The sequence below is a fragment of the Crinia signifera genome, chromosome 4 (genome assembly GCF_055691185.1).
Source record: "Crinia signifera chromosome 4, ASM5569118v1, whole genome shotgun sequence".
NCBI classification, from domain to species: Eukaryota; Metazoa; Chordata; class Amphibia; order Anura; family Myobatrachidae; genus Crinia; species Crinia signifera.
Window position 1 is genome coordinate 111,323,559 of NC_139220.1, and position 27,429 is coordinate 111,350,987.

The 27,429-nt window shown below is 44.8% G+C and overlaps 1 protein-coding gene across 4 annotated transcripts in view; it reads left to right on the top strand.

Moving 5' to 3' along the window:
• The window catches only part of DRAM1 (DNA damage regulated autophagy modulator 1), a 61,775-nt gene that overhangs the window by 26,478 nt on the left and 7,868 nt on the right, over window positions 1–27,429 (top strand). For 3 of the 4 annotated variants that reach the window (XM_083182235.1, XM_083182234.1, XM_083182237.1), the window contains exons 4-5: window positions 729–906; window positions 5,916–5,974. In XM_083182235.1, the coding sequence (XP_083038361.1) occupies window positions 729–906; window positions 5,916–5,974 (237 nt within the window). Of the gene's footprint in view, window positions 1–728; window positions 907–5,915; window positions 5,975–10,587; window positions 10,949–27,429 lie in introns of those variants that run through there. The other variant, XM_083182236.1, reaches the window with a different exon arrangement.

The window sequence follows — 27,429 nt, forward strand, 5'->3', positions numbered from 1 at the left end:
ACTTACTTCACTCTTAATGACCATTAAAAGCACTATAGATATCTACACTTAATTTATAAAAAATCCGGTGAAAAGTAAAATTTTTACACATTTTACATTAAAAAGATAATGCAGACAATGTCTCAGATACAGTATATCCTGTTTACCTTCGGCATCTCCAGATGGCATTTCTTCCCGGATCCCACTCCTTACCAATTGTAAGGAGTCCCAGCTGTGAGGAGGGATTCCTCCGCTATTGCCTGGCTCCTTCCACTAGAAGTCCTGCTTGTGTGAACCAGGTTCATGCTTGTCCATGAGCAGTACCATTGCTAAGTCAGACTCAGCAGTGCTAAGTTTCATGGATAGTGGCTACTACAGCAGCAGAGGAAAGATTGTCAGGGGCAGCTTATTTCAGTGTAAACGGGGGTTTTACCGCATTTTCCCTTAAGTACATCTCGCCCATAACCCTTTGAGTGCCAACATCTCTTGTGAGAGACATGCAGAAATATCTGCTTAAAATGCCAACAGCTCTGTGAAAGATGTGCAAAATATCAGCTAAAAATGCCAGCATTGCTCACATTTGTTCTATAGATTCAAATTAGTAATGTTGTAAGGTAACATTACAGGTCATTATGATGAATAAAAATGTTTGCTTGGCAATTTTCACACTGATTTTGACAAATTCTCTGGGTACTCAAAGGTTAATGCATCTGCCCCACTGTGACCTCACCTGCTTGTTTGTCTTTCAGGAAACCGCTGTAACAACAGTCCATGATGTTGGAGCCCTCCTAACATTCATCTGTGGTATCATGTATATTTTCTTACAATCTATTATCTCTTACAAATCCTGCCCACAGTGGAACAAGAAGGGAACCTGCCATATACGAATGACCATTTCCGTTGTATCAATAATTGCTTTATTTCCCAGTATCCTTTTCAGGTCATATAATCTTTCTTAAAATGAAATGAGAAAATAAGATATTTCTTAATATACCTATTTTGTCATTATGTAAATAAGCTACATTTTTTAAGAAAGTGATGTTATTATTATTATTGGCAGTGGTTGTTTTTGTGCAGCTCCACCAGGTAAAATCTGCCACTGCACTCTGAATAGTGAAGCCAGATGCAGTCTGTGAGATGGCAGTGGCTTCCCATTAGAAGTCCATCCTGCCAGTCACCCAAGGCAGTCCCATTTGAAAGTGTTCCCTCCCGCCAGGATGCCTCTATGGACTGCTTTGGCTGCAGCCTATAGAATCCAGGGTATGCACATGCGCAGTACCGGGGCCGATACTGCACATGCACTGATCCCGGTGCCTATAATATGCAGTGTACAGGCGATTTTGTTGGGGGGCAGCGCATTCACAGTACCAAGGACGATACAGCGGGGACTGGCGGCAATGGGGACCAGCAGTGGCAGCTGCAGAAAGGTGAGCCGGCATCACTGCCAGTGGCAGCCCCCCTCCTACACTGAGTTAGGAGTCACCACTTACTATCATTTATTTATATGACACCACAAGGGTTCCACAGCACCTATCAATACATAAATGTGCAAAAACAGGAAAACAATGACTTACAATACAAGACTATTTAGGACAAGTGCACGGTAAATAAGGACAGGACACTGAAATAATTATTAGGGTGCCAGAGACCATCAGTAGTGTTCGGTGCTATAACAAGGAGTAAGGAATAAACAAATAAATATATATGGTTGGATTTCCCTAGCCCTGCTGCTCCTGCTGTTCTAAATCCTGGATCTTCCACATTACTCTTATGTTGAAGTATGCTGTCCCTGCCACACAGATATATAGGGTCCGTGTGGCTCCAAAACACTGTCATCTGTTGACAGCAAATTAAATTACATCTACTAGCTTTTGAAGCATTTGCTTTGTGTGCAGGGCCACCAAGAGAAATCCTGGGCCCCGGTACAACAATTTCCTGGGGCCCCCATGGACAGAGCTCCCTGTACACTCTACAGACCCTTGTTACGCCACTGCTTCCAAGGTGGATACAGGGACAAAAATTGACACCGTAATGCCTATTACATATGTCACACACCAATTACATATTATACTACATGCCATAATGCTCATTACACGTTATGCCACACACTGTAACGGCCATTACACATTATGCCATACACCGTAATAACTATTACACATTATGCCATACACCGTAATACCTATTACATATTTTACCACATGCCATCATGACCATTACATATTATTCCACACACCGCAATGCTCATTTCATATTATGCCACACACTGTAATGTCTATTACATATAATACCACACATATTATGCCACATACTGTAAGTTCCGCTTACCTAAATGCTCATTGCTATGGGCTTCATGCTTGATGCCAGGGGTTAATATGCTCTACCAGAGGTTAACATGCTTGTTGCCATGGGTTTACATGCTCTGTCTGGAGTTACATGCTCTGCCAGGGGTTAACATTCTCTGCCAGGGGTTAACATGCTCTTTGCCATGGGATTAGCCTGCTTTTCCAGGGGTTACATGCTCTGCCCGGGGTTAACATGCTCATTGCCATGGGTTACATGCTCTGCCCGGAGTTACATGCTCTGCCAGGGGTTAACATGCTCTTGGCCATGCAATTAACCTACTCTGCCATGGGTTACATGCTTTGCCAGGGGCTAACATGCTCGTTGCCATAGAGTTACAGTACATGCACTGTCAGGGGTTACATGCTGACTCCCAGAGTTGGATCTCAGCCCCAGCAGCATGCAGGGAGGCAGCAGACACAGAGCACCAAGCCAACAACCTTCCACCTTGGAACACAGTAACCTGGACATGGGTGGGAAACCAGGTCTGGGATTGCTGGTCTGGAGACATGGCACCAGCACCTGCTGATAGCGGCTGGGATGGGGAGCGGGGTGGGCTGGATTCGGCAGAGTGGGTGGTACTCCCACGGCAGGTGGTTTCTCTCTGACCCAGCTCCTCCTGGCATCCAGGGACTACCTACCCTAAGTATCCTCCTGTCACCGAGCCACGGTAAACTACCAAGTCACATGGCGGGCTCTCAGCAGGCCCTGGAGTCGGAGAGCGGAAGGACCTCTGTGATGCTGCTGCCCCCACACTGGCCCACGTCTGCCCACATCTGCACTCCCAATGCCACCGCTAAAAAGCTGACTCCAGCGCACTCACCACCAAATAAAAAAAACTGTGTGTCCAGACCTGGGCCCCCCTGAGAGGCCCGGGCAAATTGTACCTGCTCCCCCCCTCTCGGCACCAATGTTTGTGTGAGCTTACTAGTGTATGTATATATGTACATCTATCTATCTATCTATCTATCTATCTATCTATCTATCTATATATATATATATATATATATATATATATATATATATATATATATATGTCAAAATAGAACAAAGGAGGAGTGCTCCATAGTGTAAAACCACAATATTTTAATGGGCAGTAAAAAGCTCCAAGGTAACAGCCAATATAATGCTCGTACCAAAAAACTCACTGCTGTGGGCTGGCTACCACACGATATTATATATACAATCCAGGCAATCACTCCTACCGCCTCCGGAGCTCTGGGGGAAACCACAGCAAGGAACGCTGGTCACTCCACGTGGACTCGGCGTCTCGGGCACCCAACACAGGAACAGCGGGTAGTAGGGGGATGCCTGGTAAGGAGAGTGATTGTCACCTGGCTCCACCCTAACGCGTTTCGTATTAAAACTTCGTCAGAGGACGCCCTCTGACGAAGTTTTAATAGGAAACGCGTTAGGGTGGAGCCAGGTGACAATCGCTCTCCTTACCAGGCATCCCCCTACTACCCGCTGTTCCTGTGTTGGGTGCCCGAGACGCCGAGTCCACGTGGAGTGACCAGCGTTCCTTGCTGTGGTTTCCCCCAGAGCTCCGGAGGCGGTAGGAGTGATTGCCTGGATTGTATATATAATATCGTGTGGTAGCCAGCCCACAGCAGTGAGTTTTTTGGTACGAGCATTATATTGGCTGTTACCTTGGAGCTTTTTACTGCCCATTAAAATATTGTGGTTTTACACTATGGAGCGCTCCTCCTTTGTTCTATTTTGACAGATCTTCCCCCGTTCCTTAAATCCTGGGAACTAATTTGGAGTGAGCAGCAGTCTGGAAAGAGGACTTGGTGTTTTTTCCTTCATAGAGTCTGAAACTCTTGAGGTGTGTACCAGCTGGTTGGACTCAATTCAGCGCTAATTTTACCAGTGTTCTTTTGCATTATATATATATATATATATATATATATATATATATATATATATATATATATATATATATATATATATATCAAACACACACAAATATACATACATATTCTAAAGGCCCCCATACATTAGGCCGACTTGGCCCAAGTCAGACCTGATTTTCCTGGCAGCTCCCTGGGAGGCTCACAAATGACAGAGTGGCTGCCGGTACACGAGCTCTGATTGGCTCACCAGCCAGTGCTGCATTTTAATTGTCCACTGGCATCCTGCATTGAAGAAGCCTGTGCTTCGGGACCTTCAGCAGGAGTCGGGGACGGAAAGTGAAGGGGGGGGGGGGGCAGGGTAGATGGGGAAGGGGAGGATAAGATGGAGGGACCCGGACTAGAAATCAGTCCCGGGCCTTAAAATTTCTAGTGGCAGTCCTGGGTGGAGGGAGCCAGGCTGCAGGAAAATACAGGAAATTCACCAACAATGTAGCATTGCACCCACAACATGGAAATCCACCTCCATTTACTGGAGGGTAATGATAGTCCCAACAATCCTTTTAGCTCCAGGGACACTAGCTTGTCCTAACCCTTTGAGTGCCAACATTGCTGGCTGGCATAGATGTGCAAAATATCCGTTAAAAATACCAGGGCTGTAGACGGGGAATATGAATCACTTTAGCAATTGCTGGCAAATTATCTGAAGTTAATATTGAGTCCCCAATATTAACTTAGTAAAATATTGTGCGCCCTCCACCCCCCCTGCTATGAGCAAGGCTGGCATTTTTAGTGGATACTTTGCACAGCAACTTTGGCACTCAAAGGGTTAAGGTGGGTACATTCTGAATTATATATCTCAGCCAGTCGGCATCCCCGATATGTTTGCGAAAGATGCCGTTCACGCACATATAGCGTCGGCCCTACAGCACAGCCAGTATACTTACAGCTATATCGGCAGATCTGGCAGTGTGTGCAGCAGGAACCGCTGGTGACTGACTTCTCAGCTGGGCATGCACATTTAAATGCCCCCTCCCTGGTTGTGAAGTCAGGCCCGGCACATCAGTCACACGGTTGGTAAGTGTGTATGCACTGGCCTGAATCTTTAGGACGACAAGTATAAGGTCGACAGTCAATAGGTCGACCACTATTGGTCGACAGTCAGAAGGTTGACGCATGGAAAAGGTCAACATGCATTCAGTTAACATGGTTGAAGGGTCGACACACGCAAAATGTCAACATGGAAAAAGGTCGACATTCGTGGTTTTTGGGTGTGCATGTCGACAGACACCCTATTAATGCACAACATCCCATTGCTGGGCTCACCATGCTTCGGGCACGGTGTCTTGCTGCGCTCCGTTATATTCTCCCTCTATACACACTGGGATGGTACAGTATGAACAAGTTGGTTGTACATAAAATCATGAAGAATTCCTATGGACCTTTTTCATGTTGACCTTTTCTCCATGTCGGCCTAATGTATAAGCCCAGAAGGGATGGGTAATGGGTCTGTTTGTGATAATCGGTAGATTTCCTGTTTTAAGTAAATCCGTTTACAAATCTTTTATTAAGCGCTAAAAAGATCATGCATATCCAATTCACTGTTATCTCTCACTTTTCCTTTATCTCTAATAAAGGCAATATATGAAATCGCAATGTAATACGCATCCACTTTCACATGGAAATGAAAGAAAATACCTCTCTAGTGCTTTAGGTACTTTCCTTAACACAGGCATGCACTAGTGATAATATGTGCCTCATATGATGGCATGAAGATGTATCGCTGTGACCTTGGTGTAGAGGTAGGTACAGTAGCTGCATTGACAGTGGCTAGCAAAAGTAGCTATCTCTTTGGTATCTAGGGGTACATTTACTAAGATGGGATTCTATTGAAGATGGGATGTTGCAACCAATCAGATTCTACTTCTTATTTATTTAGTACATTCTAGAAGAACTCCCATCTTAGTCAATTTAACCCAATATATTTAATTACCAATTTTTTTTTTTTTTTGTGAGAGCAGCTACTCCGCAATGACAACACCAAGTTAGATGGTTCAGGTGTCATTCGGTAGGCTGTGTGATGTAGATATCATTTTCTAACAAAAAAGCGAAATGATCCTTTACATAAATATTTACCCAAGATACTAATTAAACACTACTGAAATTCCCAGAGAAACTACCAGATGTTTTAAAAAGGCAATCATTTATAATGCAACACCACCCTGGTTTTGCCTTTTAAATAATTGCCTCTTTAAAACATTGGGCAGACACCAAGCTCTGCTCCCGTTACTCTGTATATCCGAGTTGTTGATGATCTCTAAGTTCTGAGTTGAGAGGTAGCTATTATGGTTAGTCCCGGAGCTTTTGTTTCCACCAATGATGCAGGGTTTGCCTAAGTGGATGTGCACAGTGGGTTGGCACTCAACAATGGGGATCAGCCACCATTGTTCAACATCATGGCCCCCCAGTGATGGTGACAGCACTCACCATGGCCATGAAACCATCAAAGGTTGCTAACCATGGAGGTTTACCACCAACTATAGTGATGTGGGCGCCAGGCTATTTTTTATTAACAGTCTTTGTGTTGCTTCTGCATCTGTTTTAGCTGTTAAGGCCCATACACACTGGGCGATTTTGAGCTGAAAGCAGCTCAGTTTTGTTGTTTGAGATGCTTTCAGTTTAAAAGCTGGTGTGTATGGAGATGAGTTGAGCTCTGATGCGCGCTCCCGCATCATCGCCGGCAGCCACCGCATGTCTGCGGGTATTACCAGCAGACTGAACGGCTTTTCATAGCGTCCTGTCCCAAGCTTTTTTAAGCCAGCGATCACTGCTGTGCATACACGCTGGGCAAAAACACCCATTGTGTATGCACCTTTACTCTTGTTTGTCTTCATAGTTGTATTCATTTAATGGTGTTTACCTTTAGACAGCTGACTGTCAGGCATCAATGTGACTGCTTGTTTTAAACTCGTGACCATGACTCATTTGAAGAAACTCCTCAATATCATATTATCCATTCCTGACTCATATTACAGGTGTGTTTTTTTAACTATACAACCTGGAACATCTGAGTAGAGTCCCAGGGCAAAATGGAAGCAAGTAGATAAATAGGGGGAAAATAATACAAGTAAGACTTGGCTAGGTAATAGCAGTAGTCTATAACTACTCCTGCTCGCAGCAACTTTCATATATGACTGGTACAGTATTCTTGTGTTGATTAACACTAATAGGGTGCAATATTGAGTATTAATGCATTTGTATCCTAATTCACTAAAAACAACAAAAGCCTCGATATGGAAAACATCAAGTCGCCTCATTTTATTCTAGATTTTTAATTAGATGGACTGTTTAAAATTGTATCCTATACAGTACTTGACAAACTGCTGTAGGTCACAATCTGGGGGATATTTAATAGGATGAGAGATTCAGAAAGTGAGAGATTTGGTAAGAAATCTCCAGGTTTTTTTAAAGTGGCAATCATCTACACCGCAAAATCAAACTGGTTTTCTGAATCTCTCATCCTATTAAATTTCACCCTCTGTATCAACTCCTCAGCATTGTACAAACACACATACTGCTCATCACAGTCCAAGTCTTTATTTATCTTCTCATTTTTCCTCTATTGCAACCAGCAGTAAATCAGTGGTAAAAGCTAAGAATGTGTTATGGCAATAATCTTAGCAAATAAAACATGAAGGCAAAAGGCCAAATATCGCAGATGAAAAGCTTGTTTATGGCAAAATAGCAAACATATTATGCAGCATGAAGATATTTTTATATTGTAGTTACTGGGCAGATTGACTGATATGAATTAGAGATGTGCAGGTTCTGATTTATTATGATTTCAAAGCAGGATCTTATTGGCTATCAACTGTCAACAACTGTCATATGATTTGGGATAGCCAATAAGATCCTGCTTTGAAATCAGAGTAAATCAGAGTAAATCAAAACCTGCACATCTCTAATGAAGATACACATTAGGATGCAGTAAATGTATGGGATGATGCAAAAACAAGCAGCTTGCCCTTAGCTTCATGTATACACCTCTGAGGCATCCTGTATAGCACTGGTCCATTGTCTCTGGAAACCCAACCCATGTAGCGAGTAGGGTTGGACCCAGGAAGGATCCGGGCAACGTGTCATCCGACAACAGTACTGTTAGCACCTACAGAGATGACTCACATGCACTTTAAAATGATGTAATCTCCAAGCGTCAGCAGAGAAGTCCCTGCAGCCTGTGGGGACACAGCTTGAAACCCATGTTCAGTGACCTCAGCTGGACTTGCTACTTTGGTATGAAAGGCTTAAATGTAAGCTATACTTTATCAGCCCAAGCACAACATGTATACAGTTGTGTCCCTTTTAATCTTACCTGTTATGAGTATGCATCATGGTAATGTAGTTGCAGCAAGTGTGCTTGCGAACAGGGGTGTGTGTAGTGTGTACACTCACACCCGCGTCTCATATGCATTACATTAGGAGATCATGGGAAGCTCCAATCCCGGGATTCAAATACCAGACAAAAATGTCCTAAATCTTGTCATCCCTACTTCCACCTAGATGGGAAATCATAATATTGCTTTTGTTCTATTAACCTGCTGATAATGATAAGTGACACCTGCCAGCAAAATGGTCTCTTTGGGAACCCATAGTAATGCTGATGATCGCCAATCCTTAATACCATAGCTGCATTATTGTTATGATGGGGATCAGGAACTGTCAGCATCTGTGAAGTATACTATTAAAAGCTAATTCTGCCCCTCCCCTCTCCTCCCACACATACACTGTATATATATATATATATATATATATATATATATATATATATATATATACACAGCAGGGTTTCTCCTCCTCCAAGAAAAGTTGAAACGACACGTCACTGCAGCAAATGGACAATTCTTTATTAGAGCCTCAACGGCTCGTTTCGGGGCATCAGCCCCTTTCTCAAGAGGCAAACAGAATAGCTTACAAGCAGCAAGATGACACAGTATCACACATGTCTTTACCTTTTAAATGTTTCAAACAGGCGCCAAATCAGTTACATTCATGTGGAAATCAGCACAGCTGCGCTCCGTCAGGCACCGGCCGATGACGCATACGGCTCACACCCGCTGCGTCATCACCATAGTAACCCGACAAGCGTCCCGGCCTGACACTGACAGCGCGGCTCCCACCCGCGCTGCCATAGCAACAGGACGCTGCTCAGCCGATTGCCGCACACAATGAAATATCCTGTGTGAGCAATCGGCTGTCAGTTCTCTGCAGCCAGACAGACCTCAGCAGCTCACACCTGCTTAGTCAAGCCCCTGTCATCGAACTCACAGCCTATGCTCAAAACACAGTGATGCGCCTGTGTAATAAATACATTCATATAGTAATTCATCAAAATCAAACATATTTTAACATGTTTTATATCACATAAATACATGAATAGAGAATGGTTCTTTGCTGTACATTTATTAATCAATAAAATGAACTGAGAGAAACAAAACATATATATCATACACCCACAGATATTAACTGGATGGTTACTTCACAGAAGCTGGACCGGTACGCTTATATCACACCAAGTGGCTCTCACTCACCAGGATAGATAGTAGCTAATACCAGAGCAGCCAATGGAAACCATTCAGTTACAGCATCGTGGGCACCAGTACATCCATATAAATCAAAAACCATATTGTGAACAGAAAAACTGTGGCCCATAGTTGCTACTGATGCTAATTTACCTGTATTTAGAAATGTTCGCCCTTTAACTTGCTACACTAGGGGGCGTAATCTTCGTGACATTCTAGTTCACACAGATATCACTGGATATGGGGTTAATGAACAACCCAATACATCTTTTAAAAAACCTGGTTGCCCCCGATGCACTACATGCAACTTTATGATAGTGGGTAGTGAATTCAAAGATCCTCACTCTTCTAAAAACCACCATATCAGGTATGTGTTATCTTGTGACTCGCAGTTCGTGGTATACAGAATTGTATGCCCTTGTGGCTTATTTTATATAGGCATGACATCTAGCAAATTTAAAGAAAGAATGGCCATGCACCGGTCTGCCATTAAATTGGCATTGGCCGGGAAAAAGGCCGACCAACCGGTGGCTATTCATTTTAAGGAGTGCCAACATACTTTGGCATCTTTGAGATACCAAGTTATTGACCAAGTCCCCATGTCAAATAGGGGAGGAGATAGAATTAAAAAATTATTAAAACTGGAAGCCACTTGGATCCACCGATTAAATACGGTGGCTCCAAATGGCTTGAATGAACGTATTGTATGGAGTACGTTCATGTAGATTGGTGTTCTAGGATCCTTACTGTTGTCCTTATCATAACTTTATAGCATTCATGTTCCTAATATCTCTTAATGTGTTTCTTAACGTTGTTTTTAACTTTTTGTACTTCAGGTTGCAGACTGAAGAAAAAGTGACCTGCATTTTTTGAATAATTATTCTATCACTTTGGGTGTTTTTCTGTTCACAATATGGTTTTTGATTTATATGGATGTACTGGTGCCCACGATGCTGTAACTGAATGGTTTCCATTGGCTGCTCTGGTATTAGCTACTATCTATCCTGGTGAGTGAGAGCCACTTGGTGTGATATAAGCGTACCGGTCCAGCTTCTGTGAAGTAACCATCCAGTTAATATCTGTGGGTGTATGATATATATGTTTTGTTTCTCTCAGTTCGTTTTATTGATTAATAAATGTACAGCAAAGAACCATTCTCTATTCATGTATTTATGTGATATAAAACATGTTAAAATATGTTTGATTTTGATGAATTACTATATGAATGTATTTATTACACAGGCGCATCACTGTGTTTTGAGCATAGGCTGTGAGTTCGATGACAGGGGCTTGACTAAGCAGGTGTGAGCTGCTGAGGTCTGTCTGGCTGCAGAGAACTGACAGCCGATTGCTCACACAGGATATTTCATTGTGTGCGGCAATCGGCTGAGCAGCGTCCTGTTGCTATGGCAGCGCGGGTGGGAGCCGCGCTGTCAGTGTCAGGCCGGGACGCTTGTCGGGTTACTATGGTGATGACGCAGCGGGTGTGAGCCGTATGCGTCATCGGCCGGTGCCTGACGGAGCGCAGCTGTGCTGATTTCCACGTGAATGTAACTGATTTGGCGCCTGTTTGAAACATTTAAAAGGTAAAGACATGTGTGATACTGTGTCATCTTGCTGCTTGTAAGCTATTCTGTTTGCCTCTTGAGAAAGGGGCTGATGCCCCGAAACGAGCCGTTGAGGCTCTAATAAAGAATTGTCCATTTGCTGCAGTGACGTGTCGTTTCAACTTTTCTTGGAGGAGGAGAAACCCTGCTGTGTATGTATCCTGGCAAAGGCACGCAGCCACATTTAAAGAACTTAAGGAGAGTGCTGGTCCGTTTACCCCCTTATATATATATATATATATATATGTGTCCAAGTTGTTCAAGCAGCACTCTCGAAATTCATCATCCAACTCGCTGGGGTGCAGAGGAAAGCTCAGGCTACACAAAGGTCCTCCAATATGTGCCAAATATATCCAACAGAATGTCTTTGCAAAACAGAGCGCACTCACCAGACTTCTTCCTCAGTTAAAAAGCAATATTTTAATTAATCCATTTAAAATGCAGGCATGGTCGACGTTTCGGGTCCACAACTGACCCTTTGTCAAGACAGCTGTACTGTGTCAACTCCAGCGAGGCAGCTGCCTCGCTGGAGTTGACACAGTAAAACTGCCTAGCTGGAGTTGACACAGTAAAACTGCCTAGCTGGAGTTGACACAGCTGGAGTTGACACAGTAAAGCTGTCTTGACAAAGGGTCAGTTGTGGACCCGAAACGTCGACCATGCCTGCATTTTAAATGGATTAATTAAAGAATTGCTTTTTAACTAAGGAAGAAGTCTGGTGAGTGTGCTCTGTTTTGCAAAGACATTCTGTTGGATATATATATATATCAAGGAAAACAAAATACCCAGCGCAAGAAAGTCCTTGTGTATTTATAGTCCACAAAGTCTATAATGTGTGCAGTCACTTTTTAGGGATAGTACCAAAATCCCAGCGAAGATACTTGTAAAAAAGATAAAAAGAGAAACGCACTCAATGAGCGAAATGTATAACAAATGTTTACTATTCTCAATAAGCTCACATACATTGGAAAAAGATATAAGCTTGCCAGCCACGTGTACAACAGGATCCTAGCATGCACTTCTCACAGATGTATAACGATAACCCCGGATCAGCTGCACGATGCCGGTCAGAAAACCAAACGCCGGAGCCACACAGGAAAGTCGTACAGAGTGCCCACTGGATCGCCGGTGGAAGGAGGACGTCACCACGTCAGACCATCAACAAGCCACGCCCAACGCGTTTCGTCCCTGGAACGGACTTCGTCAGGGGGTGTGGTTACCTCAGGTAAGTATCGGGTTTAAATACCCTTCATTTCTTTACGGGTTTCATCATTTTCAACAAATTGGTAAATATCTAACGAGGCCTGTAAGCCAACACAAGCACATCAATTGCAACAATTACAACAATTAGTATATATTTATGTATGTCTTTTTTATACAGATTTTTTTAACATTTAGTTAATAGCTTTTTAAATAAATTGACTTTTTATGAGAGTAAAGTAAATTCATTTATAAACGTATGTTTGTATTGTTAGGACATTAGCCTGCGAAATGGTTTTTATATAATTGTTGTAATTGTTGCAATTGATGTGATTGTATTGGCTTGCCGGCCTCGTTAGATAATTACCAATTTGTTGTAAAATTATGACACCTGTAAAGAAATGAAGGGTATTTAAACCCGATACTTACCTGAGGTAACAACACCCCCTGGCGAAGTCCGTTCCAGTGATGAAACGCGTTGGGCGTGGCTTGTTGATGGTCTGATGTGGCGATCCAGCGGGCACTCTGTACGACTTTCCTGTGTGGTTCCGGCGTTTGGTTTTCTGACCGGCACCGTGCAGCTGATCCGGGGTTATCGTTACACATCTGTGAGAAGTGCATGCTAGGATCCTTTTGTACACGTGGCTGGCAAGCTTATATATTTTTCCAATGTATGTGAGCTTATTGAGAATAGTAAACATTTGTTATACATTTTGGGTCGGACTGGCCATCTGGCACTTCTGGCAAATGTGGGCCAATTTTCTGCATCGTACTGGGTGGCCGTGTCATTAGCATAATGATTTCATGACACGACCACTGCACATCTTGTCCACCGGACCGCCCCGCTCCAGTCTGAGCAGCGTGTGTGAGCCGCACCGTCACTTACGCTGCCCCCGGAAATTGCTGCTCCATTGTTCCCCACCTGAGTACAGCACACAGCAGGAAGATATATCCGCAGAATGGTACGGTCACTGTCCCGTTCTGCAGATATATCTTCCTGCTATGTGCTGTGCTCGTTACCAGAGTACAGACGTCCCCCTTAAAGTCTTCCTGTCTACACCCCCATCTGACCGCCCCAGTCCCTGCGCACCGAAACATTTGATGTACTTTGTCCATGGCCTGATCAGAGCCTAGAGCTGTGGTGGAACACACAAAACTGCAGAACTCACTGGCAGTGTTGCCGCTCTCTGCAGATTCGCATCCTCCTGGCTCCCGGCACCAGCTCGGGCCACGGCGTTGTTGTTAAGGTGAGGACTGCTGGGGGGGGGGGGGAGGTCAGAACACCCTTCACTGCTGTCCCTTCTCCCAGCGTGTGATACATGGATGTGATCTGGGGTGGGGGGGGGGGGAATAGAAAAAAGATCTCCATTCATACACTTCTCTCTCATTCAGTGCCTACACTCTCTCTCTCCTCAACCCCCCCTCTCTCTGCTCGACCCTCCTCCTCTCTCTCTCTGAATGACCTCCCTCCTCTCTCTCTCTGTTCGACCCCCCCTCCCTCTCACATGTGTTTCTCTCTCTGCTTGACTCCTCTCTCTCTTTCTGATTGTGCCTGGCCCCCCTCTTTTTACACCCCTCTCTGCCTGCCCTGCCCCCTCTCTCTTGTCCCTCTCTCTCTGTGCCTGACACCCCCCCCCCCCCATCTTTGTTTATGGACACAAGTTTTTAATTCCCATATCAGATATAAGGATTCAGGCTGTTGAGATATTTTTAACCATCTAGCTATTTACTGTCATTTATTTAGTTTAATTATATTCCAATTTCTCTTCACTCATCCCGGTGATACAGCTCAACATTGGGATGTAGGAGGGTCCGAAAGAGTCAGGCACCTATGCTAAAGACTTGAGAGGCAGGCTCCTCCCTCCTGCATCCCGGATATCTTCAGTTTCGTTTTAGGTGCCCACCGGAGTGGGTGCTATGCTGAAGGAGCCACAAAGAGAGCTAGCTAGGGTGTTTGTTTTTTTTATTAATTTTACACTTTAGTTAGGCAGACCCAGTGTGAGGATTCTTTAAGAATCCTCTTACTGACAGTGCAGCAGGGGCTGACAGAAGTGCGTCTTGTCAGCTCCCTGTGCACTGAGAGACGCTGTCTGGTCTCTCAGTGCAGCACTTCTACCTCTGATCTAAGGGGGGTTTTCCTGGGCCCTGGGGGACCCCAGAGCCGGCTCCCTGCATAGGGGGGGATCTTGAGCAACGGACAAACACGCGATGGCGCCCCCCATTTTGGAAAGGGCTTCCTGGCTGAACTCCGAGGTCGCAGCCAGGTACAGGAGCTCATCTATTGGGCACATCCATGTGATTCCTTATATAGGGGAGTCACAGGATTAGAGGAATCCTCAGTGGGAGCGGCTTGCAGGGGGAGTTTAGGCGCCAATACCTGGTTCTCACCGCTGCAGCAGAGACTTAGTCTATTCCCTCACTCTGCTGTTTGGCGCCTTTCTATCTACACTGCGTGGAGCTGAGAGGAGAGATTTCTCATTGCTGGCAGAGTGTCTGGATTCCTGGAGGTGACGCTATCCCCAGGACCACGGAGGGTCCTGCAGCAGACAGCTAAGTACACTGCATATATTGGCTTGGTACTGACGCCTGACTTATTTGCACTGTGTGTTTTAACATGACTGACAGTGGTGCTGCTGCTTTTGGGGAGGGAGTGTCTACTAGGACGCAGAACTGCAAGTTTTGCGGTCTAAATTTAACCCCTGAACAGATGGACCAGGGGGATATTTGCCCTATATGTGAGGCTGCGCCTAGTGGTACACAAGCCCAGAGGGCTGAGCAGCCGGAGACAGCGTGGGCTGTGTCTTTGGGAAAATCTGTGTCAGCCCTGTTACAGCTTTTGAACAGGCAGAGGGATGATTTGGTTAAGTCTCCAAGACCATTGACATCCTCTCAGTATTCAGGGGGTTCCATTCCTCCATCTCAGGGGGACCCTGCTTTTCTTCAGATAATGCAGGAGACAGCTTTTGGGGGTACAAAAATTAAATAGCACCCTTAGACTAGTTTCACACACTCCGGTTTTGACCGGACGGCAAAAAGCCGGACATGCTTTTTGCCTGACAGTTGTCTCTTTCACATGCACCGGCTCCGTGAGCCAGTGCTGTGTAAATTTGAGGGTAGAAACTGAAGTGACGTCAGTTTGGCTGGTTTCACACACTCCGGTTTTGTCCGGAAGGCAAAAAGCCGGACACATTTTGTCCGGCTTTTTGCCTGACAGTTGTCTCTTTCACATGCACCGGCTCAGTGAGCCGGTGCTATGGAAATTTGAGGGTAGAAACTGAAGTGACGTCAGTTTGGTGGTGGTGGAGAGCTAAAACCGGACACCAAATGACCGGTGTGTGTGAAAGGCCCCCATCGCCCTCAGCACACACTGACCTGTGAGGACGGGACGGCCACGGCACGGCAGCCGGACACTGCAGTGGTAAGATCCGGCTGCTACCCGGTAGCCATGCCGTGACCGTCCCGTGTGAATGGACACATAGCTGTCCATTACACACTGCAGGGACGGCACGGCTTTTAACGTCCGGCAGGAGCCGGACAGTGTGAAATAGCCCTTATTGAGCAGTTTAAGGAACCCAGAGGTTCTGCAAGGTTTTCCTTCTCTTCCCCTCCTATCCCTACTACAGGGTCAGAGGAAGATGGGGAATGTGTAGAGGAGGTAGAATGGGATCAGACAGAGGAGGATGTCTCTATCCCAGGTGTGGATGATTTGATCATCGCAGTTAAGCAAGTCTTAAACTTGTCTGAGGGGGACTGGGCCCCTCCTCAAGGGGTGTTCAAAAGACATCGCAGAGAGGCGGTCACTTTTCCTTCAGACGAGGGTATGCGGGAATTTTTGAGGGGAGCTTGGAAAACTCCGGATAAAAAGCCTATTATGCCCAAAAAGTTTCTGTCTTTATATCCATTGCCAGAGGACCACATTAAAGTGTGGGAAGCCGTACCTCTAGTGAATGCTCCTGTAGCTAGGCTGTCTAAGGCTACAGTTTTACCAGTTCAAGGGGGTGCAGCATTTAAGGACCCTGTAGATAAAAAATTGGAGGGCTGTTTAAAGATTGATGAACAGTGTCCATCAATATCGGCATCGGCAGGGTCCTCTCACCGGAGAACACTGGCGCTGTCCGCTCGCTCAGCACACAGAGCTGACAGCTCGCTCTGTGTGTGGGCTGTCAGCTCTGTGTGCTGAGCGACTCGGAGCAGAATGGCCCCACATAGCACAGCTATGTCGCCCTACACACATCGGCATATGTGTAGGGAACTGGAATAGAGACTCAGGGACTTGGAAAGGAACATGAGGAATAGCCAGCAGGAGATTACTGGCTGGAGGAATCATACTGGAAGACGAGCAGGAACAGGTAACTGTGTCAGAACTCGAGAACTGAACTGAGACAGAAGAGTGTGGTATGGGGTTCCAACAGTCGGGATCCCGACAGTCATTAGTCCGACGTCGGGATCATAACTGCCCGGACTCAGACAGCATGGCAAGCGCAAAAAAGCCCCTTGCGTGCTCGCCACGCTGCGCTCGTCACGCTGCGGGCACGTAGCAAGCCACTTATTCTATTCTCCCTCTATGGGGGTCGTGGACCCCCATGAGGGAAAATAGCGGGTGGCCGTCTGGCACCCGGCTGTCGGCGTTTTGACAGTCGGGATCCCGACGTCGGGTAAATTTCTGTCGGGATCCAGACTGTTGGAAACGCGCCCGGCACCCAGACAGAGCCAGGATACTTGTAGCTGGTAGCGACTTGTAGTCCAAGGCAAGGCAAGCTGGAATAGCTGATCTTTGTATTAGAGGGTTTGGTGGAGCGTACCAAGGGAGGCATGGCCATGCTCGGCACCTAAGCAGCGGGGACACTAGGAAGCCAGCGAACTAGAGTGCTCCAGCATGAGAGAGGTAACAGTGCTGTATGCCGGTTCATGACACAGGGAGGAATCTTCCCTGCAGATCAATGTTCTGGAACTAAGGGCCGTTTGGAAAGCCCTGTTACAAGCGGAGAATATGTTGAAAGGCCTTCCCATTCGCATTCAATCGGACAATGCCACAACGGTGGCGTACTTGAACCATCAAGGAGGAACTCTCAGCAGGAAGTTACAAAGATATTCCAGTGGGCGGAAGTCAATGTTCCGGCATTGTCTGCGATATTCATTCCGGGAGTGAAGAATGTGGAAGTGGACTTTCTCAGCAGAGAGGATCTCCTGGAAGGAGAATGGGCGTTACATCCGGAGGTGTTTCAGGAAATAGTATCTCGCTGGGGAATGCCGGATGTGGATTTGATGGCGTCCAGACACAATTGTCAGGTACCCAAATTTTGTGCCAGGACCAGGGACCCCTTAGCATGGGCGGTGGACGCCATGATTATTCCAGTGCTGTTCAAGATAGCATATGCGTTCCCACCGTTTAATATGAGAGTGAAAGAACAAGGGGCATGTGTCATTCTGATTGCTCTGGACTGGCCAAAGAGATCCTAGTATTCCAGCGTTCTGAAATTATCAACACAATCGTGGAGACTACCACTCCGTCCGGATCTTCTAAAACAAGGTCCTTTTCTTCACCAGGACGTTCCTCGCTTCAATTTGATGGCGTGGCTCTTGAAACCTCCATTTTGAAAAATAAAGGTTTTTCAGAGGAGGCCATTTGTACAATGATTATTGCAAGGAAACCGGTTTCCGCAGCAAACTACTATAGAGTGTGGAAGACCTAAATCAGGTGGTGTGAGAGACAAAGAGTTCACACCTCCAGGTTTAAGGTTGCCAGGTTGTTAGAATTTCTACAAGAGGGATTTTCTTCAGGACTGAGTCTTCAGTCTCTGAAGGTTCAGTTATCTGCTTTGTCTATATTTTTTCAAAAAAAAAGTGGCACTATTACCGGAGGTGCAGACTTTCTTGCAGGGGGTTACTCGGCTGAGGCCTCCATATAAACAACCTGTGGCTCCTTGGGATTTATCCTTAGTTCTGTCGGTTTTACAGATACCGCCTTTTGAGCCGTTAAGGTCTGCAGATTTAAAATATCTCACTTGGAAATTGACCTTTTTGTTAGCCATCTCTTCTGCTAGAAGAGTTTCAGAGTTGGGAGCTTTATCTTGCAAGTCTCCTTTTCTGGTTTTCCATGACGATAGGGCTGTGTTGAGATCAGTTCCTAAATTGCTTCCAAAGGTTGTTTCATCTTTCCATTTGAATCAGGATATTGTTATTCCAGTGTTTTCCCCGTTCGAGGGGGTAAAGAATAGGGACAAGTTAAAAACTTTGGATGTTGTTCGTGCTTTGCGCATATATGTGGACAGGGTTAAAGACATACGTAAATCAGATTTGTCACTGGTGTCTTACGATGTTCATAAAAGAGGATGGCCTGCTTCTAAGCAGATCATTGCTAGGTTGTTGAGATCTGTCATTGCATTTGCTTACACAAAAGTGAGTAGACCAGTACCCTCAAAGATAAATGCGCATAACACCAGATCGGTTGCTACCTCTTGGGCAATGCGCCATGGGGCTTCGGCAGACCATGTATGTAGGTCTTCCACCTGGTCCTCCATTCACACATTCACAAAATCCTACAAGTTCCATGAGTTCGCATTGGAGGATGCCTCATTTGGGCGAGCAATGATGAGAACTGCAATCCTGAGCGTACCCTCCCAAATGACCGGCTCTTGAACGTCCCAATGTTGAGCTGTGTCACCGGGATGAGTGAAGAGAAAAAAGGATTTTTGTAAGAATTTACAGTTTTAATCCCTTTCTCGTATTTCATCCCGGTGACACAGCGATCCCTCCCTCCCTTTACGCTCAGTAAATTATACCGTTTAATGCTTATTGGTTATGTAAAAAAATTAATGTGCATATTAATATGTTCAGTCATTGTACTGAGTTAATGTATCCTAGTGTGCTTTAGAAGTTGAAACTGAAGATATCCGGGATGCAGGAGGGAGGAGCCTGCCTCTCAAGTCTTTAGCATAGGTGCCTGGCTCCTTCGGACCCTTCTACATCCCAATGTTGAGCTGTGTCACTGGGATGAGATCAGAGAAAGGGATTTGAACGGTAAGTTCTTACAAAAATCCCTTTTTCTGTTTATATACCTACCTTAAAATGTTTTTATCATATATATATATCTCTTTGCACCTTGATAAAAAGCCCGTAAGGGTTTGAAACGTCGGCTACAAGCCACTGCCTACGGTGTGGTTATTTATGTGATTGAGTGCCGCCGCCAGGAATTGTGTATATATATATATATATATATTCCTACTATCTCCGGCACTCGCCTATAATCTCTTGAAGAACTCACAAACACACAATGTGCATTGCAACGTTTCGGACCGGTTTAATTCAGTCCGTCATCAGGCAGCAAAATATCAACAGTGTATAATACAAAACATACCTTTATACCTGAAGCGTCTCCTCTCTTCCCGCTTCTCCCGTCTCCTGGCTTCCGCCCCCTCCACCGGAAGTGTGGAGCTCTCATCACTCCCCCTGCAACCAGGAGCTAGGTGCGTTGCCACGGTCACCTGGTGCGTTCAGAGAGGACGCACAAGAACACATACAAGATCACCTGTGTAACAGAGAAAAAAAGAAAAAAGAACATACATATAAGTATCTACATAATATACAAATATATACAAAAAAGAGAACATCTGTGCTTCACTATATCTACTCAGCACACACTTCACTAACACAACTCCTAAATGCTGGTATCTACATATAGAACAATGCTATAAGAATATACTCAAATTCAACTGTTCATTTAACCCACGAGGGTGTACTGTATCCAGCATATGAATCCACTTGGATTCTAGGCAAAGTAATTTCTTCCCCCTGTCCCCACCTCTATGATCATCTGGGACATGATCAATTATCATGTGTTTAAGATTTGCGATGGTATGGTGCTCTGTCAAAAAATGCTTTGCTACAGGTTGGTCGTTACCCTTCCCACTCAGGGCAGCTCTAATCGCTGAGCGGTGTAGTGCCATACGCTCCTTAAAGGGTAGTATGGTCTTACCTACATATGCCATGCCACATGGACATTTAATCAAATAGACCACATGTGTCGTGCTGCAGGTCAATGGATATTTGATGGTATACTTAGTACCATTGTGGGGATGATAAAAATATTTACCTGCAACCATGTGTCCACATGTGGTACACCCCGTGCATTTATAGCACCCATTAGGTCTACTGCTTAATCCTTTAAGTGTATTGGCATGTTCAGTAATATCGGATTTTATGACCCAATCCCTCACATTCTTTCCTCTTTTGTAGCAAGAGCGGATTTTGGTTCTTTTCAAACATTTTAAATCCTTGTCATTACTAATGATGGGCCACAAGTTGTGTGTAATCCTACTCACATCTTTGTGCGCCACATCATAGTTATGCACCCAATTGATGACATCTTGATCTGTCCCATCCCTGGAGGTCGGTTTTAAAGTGTCCTGCCTGGATAACAGGTCTACTTTATCTTTGGCTTTTTTTAAAATTATTTCTTTATAGCCTCTAGATCTAAATTTATTAAGCATGATCTGCATTTGTTGTTCACATTCCACAGGGTCACTGGTTATTCTTTTAACCCTTAGTAACTGGGAATAGGGCAGGCTATCAAGTGTGGGTAAGGGGTGGAAACTGTCAGCTCTAAGGAGAGTGTTTCGATCTGTGGGCTTAGTAAATAGACTGGTCACTATTTTGTTGTTTTCTATACGGATGTTAACATCAAGGAAAGAAACACATTCTCGGTTCATTTCAAATGTAAATTTGATAGGGCTGTTTCTACTATTGATGGAAGCCATGAGCTCATGAAATTGGTCATAACTCCCCAGCCACATAAGAAACAGGTCATCGATGAACCTCCTAAAAAAAAGAATTCTATCTCTGACCTCTCTATTGAAGAATAACACCTTCTCCACCACCGCCATATAGGCGTTAGCATACGTGGGAGCTACGTGGGAACCCATAGCTACCCCCGTGGACTGGGCATAATACTTCCCATTGAAATAAAAGTAGTTACGTTCCAATATCAATGTCAGCAACTTAAGGAACCACTTCAACTCTGGACCTTTGTACAACAGATTGTCCGTTAACAAGTCTTTCACTGCCAGTACACCCTCTATATGTGGTATACTGGTGTAAAGACTTGTAATGTCCAGTGTCACCAACCATACATTGTCAGGAAGCTCTCCCATCTCTTGAAGACATATCAGCAGATCTGAAGTATCTTTTATATATGTGTCACCCGCTTGTACACATGGCTGAAGATGAAAGTCCAGAAATTTCGACACATTGCTATACAAGGAATCCCTCGCCGAAATGATCGGTCTTCCAGGAGGTCTTATACTGTCCTTATGTATTTTAGGCAACGTGTACAATAATGGGACACGTGGGAAATCAACAGGGAGGAATTGAAGCGTGGTCTCATTGATAGCACCATCTCTATGCATCTCCTTTAGAATCCCATCCAGTTCCACCTTAAATCTGTGGGTGGGATCTCTGCTCAACTTGAGATATGTTCCTTCAACACTCAACTGTCGATATATTTCCTCCATGTAAGTCCCCACATCTTGTATGACCACTCCTCCCCCCTTGTCCGCACTTTGGAATACAACATCCTTATAGGTGCCAAGTTGTTTTAACGCTTTCCATTCTGTGGGACTGAGGTTGTTGTGGTATGCTCTAGGTTTTTTTGTCGCTTCTAGTATTTGGTTGTCCATTGCCCTGGTAAACCCATGTATCGTGGTGTTGGTCGACACAGGGTCGAACTTGGATTTTCTGCGGAATTGTGTGGATGTATAGTCCGCTGTATTGCCTTTATCTCCAAAAAATTCTTTGAGCCTCAATGTCCTGTTAAACCTGTATTGGTCCACACGCCAATCAAAAGAATTGAAGGGATTGGTCGGCACATAACCTAAACCCTTATTTAACACATTGATCTCGGCTTCAGAGAATTGTCTACTGGACAAATTAAATACTAGACTTTAATGACTGTGTCCATTCTGGCTGCTGACGAGAGACTATCTACTACTGAAGTTAATATGGTTCCCTGCTCCATTCAGGAGTGTATGGTTTAGAACCGCATAGTCGACACAGCCGACACATCAAGGTAAAAACAGTCTGGTTTTTGATTTATTTGTGTGGAACGATACCACAGCATACACACCATGGATGAGGCTAGTGGATTCAACTGGAATGATGTACCGATTGGAGAGCTTCTCAGTCTCTCAGAAAGTGAAACCGAGGCTGCACTTTTCAAAGAGAGACTCCGTGATCCCTCTGAGAAAATCGATAAAGATGAATTCTATAATACCATGCTAAGATATAAGAAAAAGGAGGTGGACTTTTTGCTCCATGGGGTAACTCTGTCGGAGTATATCAGAGTAAAAAAGATCCCCAGGGGATTTAGGGTGAAGAATTCACCCACCATTGGGAGATACAACAAGGACTTTGTTAGAAGGTGGATAGCGGTCATGAACAAGTGTTCACTTGACCTCATGACACTGGTGGTAGAGGAATCTGCCAGGGAACTAGCTGTCATGAGGAAGAAGATTGATGAATATCAGCTAAGCCATATTACAACATATTCACCTACGACAGAGACTACCTTGTTTGAGAAACTTCAAACGCAAGTTACCAACTACAAAAAAGAACTTGTGGCGTTTAAAAAGAAAAAATTCGAGATAGTCGACAGGGACTACCTGGAGCAAAGAGTCTACAGATGGTTATCAGGGGGAACAGAGAACCAACAAACATACACCCACCGAAGGACACAACAGCATTGGAGAGGAAGAAGAGATATGTCGTCTAGTGATTATGGCAACTCCTCTGGAGACTCCGACCACCCAGCAAATAAGACACAAACCTCACAGAGACCCCCTTTAGGGGTACAGACACGTAGAGGCCGTGGAACAAAAAACAAAACATCAGAAGAGGAGGCCAGTGCAAGCGGGGCAAGAAAGAACAAGGGCGGAGGACGGAAGAGACTCTAGTATTTAATTTGTCCAGTAGACAATTCTCTGAAGCCGAGATCAATGTGTTAAATAAGGGTTTAGGTTATGTGCCGACCAATCCCTTCAATTCTTTTGATTGGCGTGTGGACCAATACAGGTTTAACAGGACATTGAGGCTCAAAGAAATTTTTGGAGATAAAGGCAATACAGCGGACTATACATCCACACAATTCCGCAGAAAATCCAAGTTCGACCCTGTGTCGACCAACACCGCGATACATGGGTTTACCAGGGCAATGGACAACCAAATACTAGAAGCGACAAAAAAACCTAGAGCATACCACAACAACCTCAGTCCCACAGAATGGAAAGCGTTAAAACAACTTGGCACCTATAAGGATGTTGTATTCCAAAGTGCGGACAAGGGGGGAGGAGTGGTCATACAAGATGTGGGGACTTACATGGAGGAAATATATCGACAGTTGAGTGTTGAAGGAACATATCTCAAGTTGAGCAGAGATCCCACCCACAGATTTAAGGTGGAACTGGATGGGATTCTAAAGGAGATGCATAGAGATGGTGCTATCAATGAGACCACGCTTCAATTCCTCACTGTTGATTTCCCACGTGTCCCATTATTGTACACGTTGCCTAAAATACATAAGGACAGTATAAGACCTCCTGGAAGACCGATCATTTCGGCGAGGGATTCCTTGTATAGCAATGTGTCGAAATTTCTGGACTTTCATCTTCAGCCATGTGTACAAGCGGGTGACACATATATAAAAGATACTTCAGATCTGCTGATATGTCTTCAAGAGATGGGAGAGCTTCCTGACAATGTATGGTTGGTGACACTGGACATTACAAGTCTTTACACCAGTATACCACATATAGAGGGTGTACTGGCAGTGAAAGACTTGTTAACGGACAATCTGTTGTACAAAGGTCCAGAGTTGAAGTGGTTCCTTAAGTTGCTGACATTGATATTGGAACGTAACTACTTTTATTTCAATGGGAAGTATTATGCCCAGTCCACGGGGGTAGCTATGGGTTCCCACGTAGCTCCCACGTATGCTAACGCCTATATGGCGGTGGTGGAGAAGGTGTTATTCTTCAATAGAGAGGTCAGAGATAGAATTCTTTTTTTTAGGAGGTTCATCGATGACCTGTTTCTTATGTGGCTGGGGAGTTATGACCAATTTCATGAGCTCATGGCTTCCATCAATAGTAGAAACAGCCCTATCAAATTTACATTTGAAATGAACCGAGAATGTGTTTCTTTCCTTGATGTTAACATCCGTATAGAAAACAACAAAATAGTGACCAGTCTATTTACTAAGCCCACAGATCGAAACACTCTCCTTAGAGCTGACAGTTTCCACCCCTTACCCACACTTGATAGCCTGCCCTATTCCCAGTTACTAAGGGTTAAAAGAATAACCAGTGACCCTGTGGAATGTGAACAACAAATGCAGATCATGCTTAATAAATTTAGATCTAGAGGCTATAAAGAAATAATTTAATCAAAAGCCAAAGATAAAGTAGACCTGTTATCCAGGCAGGACACTTTAAAACCGACCTCCAGGGATGGGACAGATCAAGATGTCATCAATTGGGTGCATAACTATGATGTGGCGCACAAAGATGTGAGTAGGATTACACACAACTTGTGGCCCATCATTAATAATGACAAGGATTTAAAATGTTTGAAAAGAACCAAAATCCGCTCTTGCTACAAAAGAGGAAAGAATGTGAGGGATTGGGTCATAAAATCCGATATTACTGAACATGCCAATACACTTAAAGGATTAAGCAGTAGACCTAATGGGTGCTATAAATGCACGGGGTGTACCACATGTGGACACATGGTTGCAGGTAAATATTTTTATCATCCCCACAATGGTACTAAGTATACCATCAAATATCCATTGACCTGCAGCACGACACATGTGGTCTATTTGATTAAATGTCCATGTGGCATGGCATATGTAGGTAAGACCATACTACCCTTTAAGGAGCGTATGGCACTACACCGCTCAGCGATTAGAGCTGCCCTGAGTGGGAAGGGTAACGACCAACCTGTAGCAAAGCATTTTTTGACAGAGCACCATACCATCGCAAATCTTAAACACATGATAATTGATCATGTCCCAGATGATCATAGAGGTGGGGACAGGGGGAAGAAATTACTTTGCCTAGAATCCAAGTGGATTCATATGCTGGATACAGTACACCCTCGTGGGTTAAATGAACAGTTGAATTTGAGTATATTCTTATAGCATTGTTCTATATGTAGATACCAGCATTTAGGAGTTGTGTTAGTGAAGTGTGTGCTGAGTAGATATAGTGAAGCACAGATGTTCTCTTTTTTGTATATATTTGTATATTATGTAGATACTTATATGTATGTTCTTTTTTCTATTTTTCTCTGTTACACAGGTGATCTTGTATGTGTTCTTGTGCGTCCTCTCTGAACGCACCAGGTTACCGTGGCAACGCACCTAGCTCCTGGTTGCAGGGGGAGTGATGAGAGCTCCACACTTCCGGTGGAGGGGGCGGAAGCCAGGAGACGGGAGAAGCGGGAAGAGAGGAGACGCTTCAGGTATAAAGGTATGTTTTGTATTATACACTGTTGATATTTTGCTGCCTGATGACGGACTGAATTAAACCGGTCCGAAACGTTGCAATGCACATTGTGTGTTTGTGAGTTCTTCAAGAGATTATAGGCGAGTGCCGGAGATAGTAGGAATAAGTGTGAGCTGAGGCTTGTCCTGCGCACCGCCGCGCTGATCACAGAGTGCAAGTGCCGGCTATTCGCTGTATATATATATATATATATATATATATATATATATATATATCTGTGTTTCCACTGGTACTTAGCACTCACTTTCATGGCTATTATTAGAAGGTGTGTTCCATAATGAGTCATGGGCAGTGTTCCCTCTAAGCTGTTCACGCGTGCGCGCGCACACAACTCAACGAGCGTGTGCACAGACATTACAACAGAGCGCACAAAGCAGCAGTGGTCCCTTTTTGCAGTTCTGGACTCAATTAATGTGTGTTTCACCCATTAACTACATTGTGGGCTGTGTTTTAAATGTTTAATACCATTTTGAAGTAAAGTTAACACAAATGCTGAACGTCATTTTCCAGTTATATATAAGTTGTTAGGTTTCGGGTGTGACCCCACCGCCGGGACTGCTGTTTAGGACAGCCACGGCCAAACCCTATACTACCTCTGTTGTACCCCCCAGGCTGGGTGACCGACTCCTGCAGGTGTTACTAGGCTTCGCCTGTAGCCGCCACGTTTGAATGGGTAGGTTAAGCCCACCCAAGCTCCGGTGCAGCCAGGTGTTATGAGAGGACAAGGAGCCGGGGACCCCCCTAGGGTACGGTCAAGAGGAAAGCTGACTGAGGGGCCTAACTGAAATTAACAAACGGCGACTTGCCGGGCCCTGGCTAACGCAACTAAGCGCCCGCGACCTGGTCGCCACAACCCGCGACAACCGTCGCCCAGGGAACCATACAAAATATAAGACACAATACCAAAGTATACAAAGAGCAGGAGGGACTGGAAAACCCCAGAAAAACTGGGAGACAAGGGGAGAGAATGAGTGGGAAGCAATGGACCTTCCCAGCATAAATGACCTGCCAATGCGGCAGACAGAGAACACAGGTAATGAGTAAGGTAATGACAATAAAGAAGGTGTGAATGAAACTACCCCAAAGGGGCAACTCACGACACAGGAGGAACCAATGGAAGAGGAGACCACGAAGGAGCCGCTGGGAACAGCAGGGAAACGGACCGGAGAGCAGCAGACAGATAGGTCCAAACAGGAGCTATCACCGGCGAGGACTGCAGGGCTGGCTTCCTAGATAAGAAGGCTAGGAGCCAATGAGAATGGAGGCCTGAGTCCCGCCTGTCATAACGAGTCCTTTCCGACACCTGCGGCCTGTT